Raw genomic sequence first — 13625 nt, 5'->3', positions numbered from 1 at the left:
TCTATCTCCAAAGGGAGAGAGACTTTCTCTACAATTTCCCTACAATTTAGAAGTGGAAGCAAGGTACAGATAAGCAAATTTAAGGCAGGGTCAGAAGCCTCTCTCCCTCTCTCTCTCTCTCTCTTTTTTTTTCCTAATTATTATTATTATTTTCTTCATCCATTAAAATGTGTATGAAAGAAAATCTACCTGGAATTATGGTTCAGCTCTTGGGATATGTCATCCACCATGTCATTTTCTGATGCTTCATGGGCCATGGCTTTGCAGAGCTTACAGGCCACCAGTGCTTTAGCCATAGCCTCCTCCCCATGCTGCCAAAAGAAGAGGGCCATCTTCTGACGCTTCATAAGCACGGCCCACACCATCAGCTCATGGAACGGGAAGGGAAAATGATTGATTTCAGGGTCATCCAAGTCAATATCAACTTCTTCTTCTCTTTTCTTCGTTGTTTTCCTCCCTCGCCGCAAAGGGACATCATCCTGTGAGAATTGTAGAGTTTTTTTTTTTTTTTTTTTTTTTTCCCCAGTGAAGGAACTCAGTCAATTCACACAATGTATCGGTCAGTATCTGAGATGTCAGATATGTTCCCTGCAGGCCAGCCCATTCAGCTTTTTTGGATAAAATATTTAATAGCACGAAACAATGGCAATAGTTTTTGTCCATGCACTGTAATTATGAAGTCAATAGGCCCATACCTAAATATGGGGAAAAAGAGCTTTGGACTATCACTCTGAACTGCTCTTTCTCCCTGAAAGCACAAAGCATGACAATGCCCAGAGCCACTTTGAAATAGCCATCATTAAAATAAAGCTAAGCATTCATTCAATTACAACATCTATTATAAAGCATCTGCCTCATTCCTCCTACTGACAGTACATATCCAAGGGATGGTCTCATCTTCTGAAGACTTCCTCCCTTCTTATTCCTAGTATTTTGTATCTTTATCTTCTCAACAGAATCAGAATCACCTTTCTTTACACCCAATCTGCCTTTCTATCCCGTGCTTACCTCTTCTTTCTCCAGTCCAACATTGTTTCTATAGCTAGCCTCAAATGAGAAGGCAGGGCAATCACCAACCATATGAAGTTTAACAAGAGAAACTGCTGGATTTTGCACCTGGGATGGGGCAACCCTGCCTGTACATACAGACTGTGGGACAAGAGGCTGGAGAGCAGCCCCATGGAAAGGGAGCTATGGGTTTTGATCATCAGCAAGTTGAACATGAGCCAGCAGCGTGCCCTGGCAGCCAAAAGGCCCAACTGTACCCTGGGGTGCATCAGGCACAGCACTGCCAGCTGGCTGGGGGAAGGGATGGTCCTGCTCTGCTCTGCGCTGGTGTGGCCTCACCTTGAGTACTGGGTATAGTTTTGGGCACCACAATATAAGAAGGCCATGAAGCTATCAGAGAGTGCCCAAAGGAGGGCTACAAAGATTGTGAAGGGTCTAAAGGGCAAGACGTATGAGGAGCAGCTGAGGTCCCTTGGTTTGCTCAGCCCAGAGCAGAGCAGGCTGAGGGGAGGCCTCATGGCGGCCTGCAGCTCCCTCACGAGGGGAGCGGAGGGGCAGGCGCTGAGCTCTGCTCTCTGGGGACAGCGACAGGACCTGAGGGAATGGCATGGAGCTGGGACAGTGGAGGGTCAGGCTAGGTGTTAGGGAAAGGTTCTGCACCCAGAGGGCTGTCAGGCACTGACCCCAGGGCAGTGGTCACAGTACCAAGCCTGCTGGATTTCAAGAAGCCTTTGGACAATGCCCTCAGACATAGGGTCTGATTTTTGTGTGGCCCTTGGTGGATCCAGGAGTTGGACTTGATGATCCTTGTGGGTCCCTTCCAACTTGGGATATTCTATGATTCTCTCTCTCTCTTTTTTCAGTTTTAGCTTACTTTTAGTATTTTTTTTTTTTTTTTTTCAGATGAGCTGACCTGTTCTGTGCTGCATCTGCAGATAGCAAAATAAAAGTTGTAGTATAAATTAAACAAACAAGAAAACAACACTATCTGTTTGAACTATCAGGGTAGACAGAAGCATCAACAAAACTGACGAAAATTTGACCCACAGAAAGATTTCCACACCAGTCTCTTCAATGGCTTCATTTCTTTGAAATCTTTCTAAAATTACATAGTAATCTGACTGAAATACTGCATAGGCTGACAGATCGAAGCATTTTTTTTAACCTTTATCAAAATAAACCTGATGCACAGAGGTGGCAGAGCCTTCTTTTCTTTTGTCTACCTGTTAGATTTTTATTAAGAAATGTTTCTTAATCTGGCCCTTGCATAAACAAGTTATCTGGATGAAAATTACAACTGGTGTGGCACATTACTCATGAAAAATTTGAAAACAACTATTGGTGCCTTCATCAAAGTGAACTTAAATATTATCTGGATATCATTTATATTTGTCAAAGAAGAAAAAGACATTAAGATTTATCACAGGTAGCCTACCTCCATTCCCAACAGTTTCAGGGCTTTTGGCTGTACAAAAAAGTTAGAAAAATGTTATTTCTCCCAGAAGGGTGATGAAAAATTACAACTATATGTGTATATATACATGCATGAGCGTGCAACGCAATGTATAACATATAGAGTATAAAATATGCAATATTTAATGTAAATAATCTCTATATAATGAAATGTAATCTAATATAATACACACATATAAATCAAATAAATAACTACACAGGTGTTTAATTCAACCTTGAGTTTGACCCTATTTCACCAAAACAAACAACAGAAGACATACATATGGATTCAGATGTAAATTCCAGCTGGATTGTGTCTGTTCTAGTAGAATGGAAACAGGAATTACTGCTAAGAGCCACTAGCATGAGAGAGTTTCTGAGGAGTGCTTCAGTGTTTTGGCCATTTACCTGGCAAGCTTTTATTGATATGAATCTGCTCTATGTGTTGTGTCAGTGTCTGTGAAATCTCTACTTAAATGCTTTTCTTAATGGAATATGACTAAACAAAGGAGGTCTCTCCTCGCAGCTTTGGTTACTACCCTTCCTCTCAAAAGTGAAGTATGAACACGTAGGGAAAGAAAGAACCCCCTTGTTATGTGTTATGGCTGTAAATTTTCCTCAGAGCTGTTGCTCTTTATAGTGACTTTGAACAATATTCAGTAGTATGTATTGCTAAAACCTGGACCGAGGCATGAAATGAAAATGTGAGGCAAAAATAGCCAAAGAACTACAAATCTTGCTGGCAACAGTTGATCAGAATTTCCTTCAAGTTGGATTGGGTCAGTGGCGTTATTATTACAATAAGTATATTTTACGCTTTAAAAAGATAACAAATTTACTTTGGATTTAAAATTTTGAAACCTATCAAGCAAGAAAACTCCAAAAAAATCTGAATGGTATTTTTGCTATGATCTCACTGACTTAGCTGGAGACACGTGCAAGCAGTAAAGCCTGTTTTGAGTTATGGGTTTCTTTGCTCACATAGCTTCTGGCCACAATCAAGAGGATGAGTCCTGAGACAGGACATGAATCTATAAAAAAACAAGTTTTCTCAAGTCTAACCCAGGTGCCCTGTGATATTGTTGGTACAAATCAAAAGACCGGTCTTTTGAAAGCTGTGGATACTGGTAATTACAGATTTTAAATCCAGGGGAGGCTGCTTTATGTCGTGGTCTCACCAGGGCAGAAGGACAGCTCAACCCAGTAATTTTTTCATTAAACTCATAAAAAAATGCAGCTGACCTACCACAATGCATTTCAGTGAAATAGTTGCTATGTAAGTAATGGAAATGAATCTGTAGCCTGAATAGTGTGTGCATGCAGATTCCCCCCAAAGCCTGGAACCATCCAAGAAACTGTTGCAATCCCTGCCAATGGGTGCAGTCATACAGAGAGAAGCAATTTGTTCCTTACCCTCTTGGGGCCAAATAAATTGTGGTACAGTGTTCTGAACCGTTTTCGGGTGTAATTGCAGCGATATGCTCCTCCCATCAGGTACTCTATCACCAAACCGATATCAATCAGGCTAATTCGATAATCAGGAGGTAAATTTCCCTGTAACAAAAATAAGTAGGATTGTGGGGGAGGGAGAAATCATTATTACTGGCATTGTTAAATATACTTTATAAAGATGTTAGAATGAAATAAATTAAAATAGTTAAAAAAAAATAATGTATTATTATACTGGTTAATTAATTCACCTTAAAATAGATCCAACCGAAACCTGGATATTCTCGCTTGGAAAGAAGACACAAGTTAAATACGAAGGTGAAGAACTTGTTGATAGTAACAGAAGATAGCATCAGTACACAGTGCTCATATTCTTCAGCTGGGAAAACAAGGAACATGACTGCAGAACAAAAAGCACGAGGATCAGCGCACTTGAAAGGTCAGGCACAGTTGCTGAGCCCTAGTCCTGCAGGACAGCACCTCTGCTGCACCATCTGTCCCTCACGTCTCTTGTCCTGGCATCTCACGTCTCTGTTGGCATCCCTTTGCACTGCCTCATCTGCACTGCTGAGCCACTGTGAAGTGACATTGTGCAAAATTGATAACTTGCATGAAACCAGCTTATACATGTGATCTTCTCATCCTGAAGTGTTTCCTTGCCACATTCCAGGAAAGGAAGGACAGTGAGGAACAGATATGTTAGCTACTCTAGAAGACTCACACACCTGTTCTGGGGATGATGTACAAATAGACTACTATCATTGCTTAAATTTCACGCATATTATGAGGAAAATGTATGTATAAAAGTGAGTATGAAAATTGTAATAAACAAAATATCTATGGTTAATTCTTTGGGGGGTTGATCAAGAAGAAAAATACAGGACTAGCAATTTTCGTAGATGGGCCCTCCTTGAGCTCCCAAAGTATTTTACTGAAAAGTCCTCTAAGCACAGTAATTCTGCTACCTAAACTCCAGCAGTGCCAAGGAGATTGTGTTCCAGAAAGGTGAACTGTGATTGTGACAAGGGTCATTAGCAGGATCCTGAAAAATATTTCTACATACTCAGTCTTCTACTTCTGTTCCATTCTTATCTTCTGCTAAATATAATATGAATATCCTCTGACTTCAGCATGCACCTTTCATTTTGAAGGGAAAAGGAACTGTAAATACATTCATATCCACTCTGTGAACTCCCTTACAGATAACTTCCTTCTCTTTATTGTTGGGTCTGGAAATGGCAACAGTGGTTTGAGTTCTGGGATATACATGGCTTGCTAAGCTACGAAGAAAGACTCCAATAACAGGTTGTCTCTTCTGCATTTTAGTTTGAGCCTTTGAATCAAGTGGGTATTTTGGTTCTCTTGGAACAGTAAGTCTGACAAGACACCTATCAGGCCAGAACAAATTCAGAGTGGGCTGGTCTCAGTGATGCGCTGATGCTCTTGGGGCTCTCTTGCAACAGAAGACCAAAAGCCCAGCACCAGCACACCTGCTTTTCTGTTTCCCCATGGAAACTCTGCAAGGCAAACTGGTCCATTTTCAGGAGGAGAGGATTAATGGGGAGGGGACACACCCAAATCAAAATTTACCTCTTTCTGTAAATCATTGCCACTGAATTTTTTGGACAGCAGTTCATGGTTCAGCAAGCAGTTCCCTACTGGAAAAGAAGGCATGATTCAGAAAATTCTGAATAGGTCACCCAAATCTGGAGATCTCATTAAGGACCGTACAGATTTACAACTCGGTCCTGTATGTCATAGTGCAAGAGATGTGGCCACAAATTAAAGGTAGAAATAGAGGTAAGTATTCTGTTTGTGAACTGCAAGTGGTAGCTTTGGAAAAAAAGAGAAAATTACTTTAGAAAAAAAAAATAATAATTTTTACAGTCAACACTGCAGAAGAACCAGGAAATTGTAATTTTTTGCTTCAAAATTATTCAGTCCACTTTAATAAAATAATCACATTTCCTATAATGATATACAGCACATATTACAGTTAGCCTGTAGCTCTTTTTATGTGATCATCAAAAGAAGGTTAATAATTCACATGAAGCAATTTTATGACTGCCGTGTCTTGCTGGAAATATCTGCATGTCTGCCTGGCTTCTCTGCAGATTTGCTTATTAGATTCAGAGCAGAGAGGCACTAATGGAGAGCAGATGGCATCTGGTTCTGCAGAAGAGATGAAATGGATGCAAAGATCCTCCTTCCTCTTCTACTTCAGCCAGGAAGAGAGAGCTTATTTCAGTCCCTGCTCACCCTGCTCACCTGACAGCATGCTGAAAGGCTGAGGAAGCAGAGAGAGAGGTAGCACTGTGGTGCACTGGCACTGGGTTGAAATTCAAAAAGATGTAAGATCAAGCAAATTTAGTGGCAAAAGGTGAACTGCCAATTATGTTTCAGTGCTGTCACTTGGCATATCCTTTACCAGTCTTCCTACTCTTGGCCAGTCTGATGGGGGGAATATTGCTATGGTTTGCAAGACTGCCTATTTAATCAGTTTATTTGAAACCAGGCATTTCTATTCTGAACAGTTTAAAGAAAAATCAACATAAATCTAAAATTTTAACCCTGCTATGTTTATTTGTTTTCCCAAATATTCTCCCCTTTCCAGAATGCTTAAGACAATTACATTTTTTTTTTTTCTAGAACAAGGTTGAAGTCACTAGCAGAAGTGGGAGTAAAAAAGACAGAGTTGTAGTTCTTCAGCAGACTCCTGGTGTCTTAATATAAGAGACTGAAACTGAATGTTCTGATGTTATTAGCTTGAAAAAAAACACAAAAAAACATAACAAAAACCCCCAACAACTGTGCAATTAACAAAGCACAACAGGATTCAGGCTGCATCATGCATTACAATGTGTGACTTTCTTGATTATTCAGAATGGCAATCAGTTGTTCTGATTTCTGAAATTTCATAAAGAGATTTAGATACAAAAAAATCAATACAGTTACTTTAATGAAAGATGCTCTTAAACCTTCTAGATAATACTGAAACACTTTACTACAGAAAACTCCTAAAACCACAGCAGATATGTATGTTTTATGCAGACATACTTGTAAGTATGGCTTCATGCTAATAAACATAGAATTGCTTTTCCAAAGTGAGCAACCCTAATAAAACCAATTGGACTAGCCTTGTCTCAAAAGGGGTATGCGTATACCAAAACGTCTGCTCTACCAGTAGACACCTTGAACTACCCCAACAGTGGTGATCTGCCTATACATAAAACACACTGGTGCAAGTGGGCCAGAACACCTCCAAGAACAGCAAAAATTTGGGTGGGCTAATTCCAGAACAAACAAGGTGGTCAGGAATGACAGAGGAGAAGTTTTTTTTTTTTTTTTTTTTTTTTTTTTTTTTGGTGTGGTGAGGGTGTGATAACTACCCCAATTAATAATAAATTAAACTTTTAATGCTGAGACAAAATTTTTAGTGCTATTGCACTATTCTTTTCCTGAAGAAGCTTCAACTTTAAAAGACAATCAGTTTTTTTAGTGTTTTTTTCACCTCGTGCGTTTTTATGTTCAGCTATATATATATATATATATATATATATTTATATATATAAACCCTCTGATTTTGCATACTGAGGAGCAGATAATACTTTCAAAATTCTGTATAATACCTGCTAGTTATCTGGAAGAGTAGACAGTAGTGGCAGTCCAAAATAAAGGACTTTGAAAACATATGCTACCCCACAGTGAGATTAAGACATATTTATTATGTACCAGTTTTGAATTAAAGAAGAAATTGATCTGTTAATTTTCACTACTCATTAGCAAGTTGTTAGCAAAGGAGTTTTTCCTGTAGCAACCTGTAGAGGGCAATATCTGCTTTTGAAAATGATGACAGGCACAACCAGTATTCTTCCTTTCTCTGGATGCATCAGTTTGTACAAATAAGGGGAAAAGTCAACTGTGTAGGTTAAATTCTGTACCCCTGACAGAAGATGTCAAAAAGGTCATGACAAAAATGATGCAGGCAGAGTTGGCCTCGTACATAGTTATGGAACTGGGAGGATCAAAAAGAGAGATGAACACAGTTCTCTCTAAAGCAGAGCCATTAAGAAGTAATTTGCCTTATGAATTGAAATATCTAGAATTTAAGTCCTCTGATTATGGTAAATTATTTAAGAGTCTTTCTCTGGGCCTCTGCAATTTGCTGCCTAGGCTGACAGTCTTCACAGCAATTTGCATTCAGGAATCCAAAGAAGAAAATAAATATTTTATTTTGTAGTTTTATATGTTTTTGTGTGTATTTGTGCATGCCTGTGTGTGCATTCCCAGGGTATGTGAATGTGACTTCTGTTGTGCAGCTTCTTTGTGCCGATAAGCAGACCGAGTGGTCTTTCAAAAACCTCCCAGTGATTTTTATAGCTTTGTAATAAAGTGACATTAAATAATACGTCTATAATTTGTAAGCAGCTCTTTTCTGATTGATAATTCACAATTACTTAGATGAAAATAACTTTCAATAGCATGTACCTTTGTGCATAATGCATGTTTTATTGGGATGCAGGCATAAAAAAGTCACATAGTATGCATGTCCTTCAAGTGTTGTCTCAAGGTGACACACTACATGGTTGTATTTATGATTTGTGATACTGTAATTAAATCTGAGAGTTTAGGTATCTGGCTTCAATATATATATATATATATATATACACACACTATATACATATATGTATATATATATATATACACACTATATATATACTTTTATATATTTATATATATGTATATATACTAGTATATATCATACTCAAAAACTAGCATCAGCAACATGGTCTGGTTTTCATGCACAGTGGGCCACTTAACTGTCAAATAGCAATGTCCATTAAGAAGTTATTTCCAAGAAGGTGTTTTCATTTAAAGTGGTGTCAGATCTGCTGACAGATTTACAGCTTGGTTGACTGGTGAGGTATCTCACTGCTCAGGTACAGGCTATAGTGAGCTGTCACATTTTTTCTTGTGAACTGTAGTTGTTCCTCATCACTGACAAAATGAGAAATACATCCACAGAGGTGCAGTATTCTCTGAAGAAGGTGCTGAGGGGCTACCACAGACTATTTATTTTCAAAGCCCTTAACTATATTCTAATAACACTACATGTTGTCTTCACATAGTGGGAGTTACTGGAGACTTTAGATGTGGATAGAGGAAAGAAAGATGCATTTAAGGAAAAAATCACTGTCACCTAATATCTAGCAATCACCATGGACAAATAATGTCGTTAAGTATAATGTAAGTACATTTAATGTCAATGCCTTTCAATGTACACCTACAAGTAATGATCCTATTTGACTATTTTCATTTTTCAAGAGCTCCTTAAAAATACATCTTTCCTTATTGACTCAGATAAAGATGATACTATTTAATTACTCAATATACAAATTGTTATGGCTTTGAAGAAGGACTTGGAAAGGTGATGCTGGGAGGAGTTTGAAAAGTCTGTTTTAAAGTAAAGAGACCAACACTTGTTTCAAATTCTTAAAGGTGCATAGAGAACAGCATATTTAGTAACAAAAGAAATTAGTTAACTTGGAGAAGCAGACAGTCTAAATGTGTTCCAGCTTTTCTCTGCTCCAGCCAAGAGATTGTGTTTGTGAGAACAGTTTTGGTTTCTTCTGTAGACATTTCACATTTTTTGATGTCACTTAATATACTATATAAGTGAACAGTACTGATGCCATGTAACACACTAAACGAAGAAAAACATCAGAACCTCTCTAAACATCACTACTGATTATTCCGTAACGTTATTTAATAGAAAGATGAATTCCTAAGCATTGCCACTCCCCTTCCGTATTTCCTTTCAGTTCTGCTCAGCTACCAGTGACAGAAGAAACCGCCAAAAGCTGTGCTTTTACAAAAATTCTCCATTCCCTTCTCTCTAACTATTCCCATGTACAGAAATCTGCCCTCTCAAATACGCCAGCCTTGATGTCTGGGTTACACAGTGAACAAGGTTGCAATCTGCACATGCTTGGGAAGAATATCCAAGCTGATAAGGTCAGTTACAGGGTAAATCTCCTTACTTGATCCTTATTTTTAAAGGATGACAGACTTTTATTTATTGCTGCTGCTGTAATACTTTTAATCCTGCACAGCAAATACCTAAAGGTTTTTTGGTGTCTCCTCCCTGTCGCTATATCTTTCTATGTTTCTGCCCTAGCCTCTTAATGGCTCTTTATAATTCAAGATGCTGGAAATTAACTTGATAAGGGGACAGAGAAAATTTGTGCTATCTTTTTTTATATGTTTCTTCTGAGGAAGACAGCTACATCATACCACAAAACACAGAATGAGGAACCATTTCAATGCACTAGGAACCAACACAAAGGTAACAGTTATTTCACAGACTCAAAAGTTAATTAACAACATGAAAATTAGCTTTGATGATAGTTGCAGGTATGGAAAAATACAGATAACAGCATAAATCCACAGGGTATACAAGAGCCTACAATCCTGCTAGCAGAAGCACTATAACTCAAGCATCTAAGATCACAGCAAAAGCAAGCCCAATAACTTGCTAATTGTGCATTGTATGCAGAAAGTTAATATTCAGTACAAACAGACAAGACATTCTGTAACAGCAGGGGAAGGAGAAGGTTCTAACTGAAAGCTCATGCAAAACAGAGATTGTATCTAGCTACAGAAAGCAATCATGACATTATTTCCAACCTACCGTCTGCTGGGCTCTTACCTTTTTGACGTCCCTGACTAGATGATACAGAGTGTTGGATGGTCCATGTCTCTGTAAAGGACAAATACAGAAGAATAAAATAGTTTTGCACTGTCCAGGGCCATGCAAGATATAAATGCTGAAATAGCTATCTCAGTTTAGTAGCTTAAGAACCAGACAACTGAGAACACTTTAAATATAGTGTCATATGTATATATATTTTTTTAATCAGTTAAAAGTGTAGTGTTTTGACTGACCTTTTTTCACACAAAACCCTTCGGTAAGGAAACCAAAAGAACTGCCATACTACATCAAATCTAAGGTCCTAGTCATGCAGAATAGTCTCCAGCACAATGTGCAGAACCTCTGGATGAGAGTGGAAAGAGGAGCAGCAGGTCAGGCACCAGCCCTCCTGTGCTCAGCATCTCCACTTCCACTGTTGTTGACTCAGAGAACCTCTGGGCCAGAGGCTGCATCTGTGTTGTCTCCTCTGACAGCAACTAATAGTACACAGAGTCTGTGAATTTGCCTAATCTTTTGAATCCTGACCTGACATGCAAAGATCTCGCAGGAATGACTCCCACAATTTTATTTGCATTTTGTGTGGAGAAGTACATTGACTTCAGTTGAGTTTTTGTACTGTTTCTGACATTTTCAGAGATTGTAGTAGGAGGCCTCCTTAGCTATGACTGGCAATAGATGAGACTATTGCATATGTCAGTGTTTCTGTACATACACTGCTCTGTGCTTATCAACAGAATTTTAGGTACCCCAATCACTGAATGTGATGAGACTTTTCCTGCAATTCTTCATGAACAATTTCAAATTTGCTTGTCCAAAGAGATGCCAAACCACCCGCACATATTGTCCCTTCAGTAGTCTCTGTCACATCATCTCTAAATAGACTGCATAACAGTGACCCTTGCATAAGCTCTTGAATCAACCATCTTTTGTGGTGAAAACAGACCATGTATTACTACTTCTTTCTATACGTCAAGCAGCTTTTCAGTGCCCCCCTTTTCTTCTATGTCATGACAGCCAAATTTCTTTAGTAACCTTTGAGGATGAACATTATTAAATATTTTTTGGAAACATAGGTGTATGAAGTAGAACTTCCTCATTCTCCTGCATGTTGACTTCAAAATTTGTAATAAATGTCTAAGGTTTTGCATTTTCCTACAGAATCCATGTATAATTTTTTTTTTCTTGACGTAAAATTGATCCGTGTCTCTATTAATTCTATTCTTTATTGTATTTTTAGACATCTGCCATGACAGAAGTCAATTTCACTGGTCTGTAGCTTCCCAAGTCACTCTCAGGGCTCTAATTGAAATTAAATAGTTTTTATTTGGTCATTTTCTGGTTTTGATGCTGAGGCTACCATGGATATGTGCCTTTTATCACACTTGCTAGCTTAGGGATTTCACAGGTAAGGTCTTTTGGAACTCTTGCATGAATAATTTATGGTGATTTCTATGGCTCACATAAAATTTGTTCTAAAAGGTCTTATTTTAGATGTTGAACATTAAGCTTTCCTCAGACCTACTCCCGGTAGAAACTCACCTTGGTTCAAGTAATACAGTGCTTATCTTTGTGACAAGAAATCTCATAGGCCTTCTGTTCTTAGAATATAGATGTCAGATATTTGGCAAGATTTAAGTGATCAAAGATGGGACATTCTGGCTATATGTTGGCATAGGTACTTGTTCCTCCGTATTTTGCCTGAATTTAATGAATTCTCACATTTGATATTTTTGAAAGACTGACTTCTGGTCACCATCAGTACAGAACACCTCTGGATAATAGCCCAGTGTGAAAGCTTATGGTGGCAAGGCTTTGAAAAGTACTGGCAAAACAAAACTTTTTGAAAAGGCCTATGTACTATACCATGGCCTCTTTTCCACAGACAGAACCTGTAATCCTAAAACGTAGGCAAAGCTTGAAGAATTTTTTCCATACCACTGTACCAATTCAAACTCCTTTGTTTCTCTCAATAGGCGATTATGATCTCAATGCCAGAATGTGTTTTAGAGCTGGGAACTCAGAAGCAATTTGAACCTGTGCAGTTTTATGTACATCTTAAAGGTAAAGATATAAAACTTGCAAACAGGCTTTTAAAAATCAAAACTGTAATTTTTGGAACATTCTGTGAAGACACAGGTAAGTTCTTCATTGTAAAGACATGTGGCCCTCCTGAAATCATCACATTACACCTTTAACTTCAGAATATTATCCCAATAAGTTTTCTATCATTTGTTTTCTAGTGTGTGATTTTGATTAACCTTTGCAAGATTTTTCAGGGCTTGTACACTCAGGAGTCATGTATCACAATCATACAGGTCCCAGCTTGCTAATTACTACCTTCCATCCAGTGCAATTTGCCTAAGTCTGAGGTCCATCATATTGGAAGTACAATGACCAGAAATCAGCCAGTACCATGTGGGGCTTAATCCAAGTTTCATAAAATATGTACAACAGTTCAGGTGGGTAAGACACAGTGAGTTCCATTATGTGAGAGACAAAGCTAAGAGAAAGCGTGGACTTCTAACATGGAAAATTTCTGCAGCAGATGTTGGCTGCCTTGTTGTTGCAATATGAGTGGGGGCTAGAACAATGAATACAGAGTAAGAAAATTTGCCTTAGGTTGGCCCTACCGTATTGTACAATTCCTCTAGCCGGGAGATGGTGAGAAACCGATGCATGCTTACTCCATTTTCTATGAGTAATTTCACAAAATCCACTCTGTCCAACACCAGTGCATCCAGCATTGCTTGCTCAAGGGAGCCCACCTGCAAAGCAAGTGATTATTTCAGGCCATTCCTGGGCATCACAGGCCATATCCAGCTTGTCATGTCACTCTGGCACAAGCAGGGAAACGTGGCAAAAATTGTAAGGGTTTTTTTTTTTTTTTTTTTTTTTTGCTTCACTTAAAATGGGGTAATCACAGTTTTAGTCTATATTTGTTTCTCTGATTCAGGGCAGCATTTCAGAAATGAGTGTCAGAGTGTTAAGATTAACATACTCTAGG

General features: G+C 38.5%; 1 protein-coding gene across 3 annotated transcripts in view; it reads right to left on the bottom strand.

The window, feature by feature from the left end:
- The window catches only part of TRPM3 (transient receptor potential cation channel subfamily M member 3), a 485203-nt gene that overhangs the window by 51008 nt on the left and 420570 nt on the right, over positions 1-13625 (bottom strand). For all 3 annotated transcript variants that reach the window (XM_040540026.1, XM_040540024.1, XM_040540025.1), the window contains exons 11-15: positions 13252-13386; positions 10619-10669; positions 3874-4014; positions 2444-2473; positions 190-479 (exon numbers count right to left, since the gene is read on the bottom strand). In XM_040540026.1, coding sequence (XP_040395960.1) covers positions 190-479; positions 2444-2473; positions 3874-4014; positions 10619-10669; positions 13252-13386 — 647 coding nt within the window. The remainder of the gene's footprint in view (positions 1-189; positions 480-2443; positions 2474-3873; positions 4015-10618; positions 10670-13251; positions 13387-13625) is intronic.

The sequence above is a fragment of the Cygnus olor genome, chromosome Z, assembly GCF_009769625.2.
Source record: "Cygnus olor isolate bCygOlo1 chromosome Z, bCygOlo1.pri.v2, whole genome shotgun sequence".
In the NCBI taxonomy this organism is placed as follows: domain Eukaryota; kingdom Metazoa; phylum Chordata; class Aves; order Anseriformes; family Anatidae; genus Cygnus; species Cygnus olor.
This window is presented reverse-complemented; position numbering and strand designations above follow the sequence as displayed.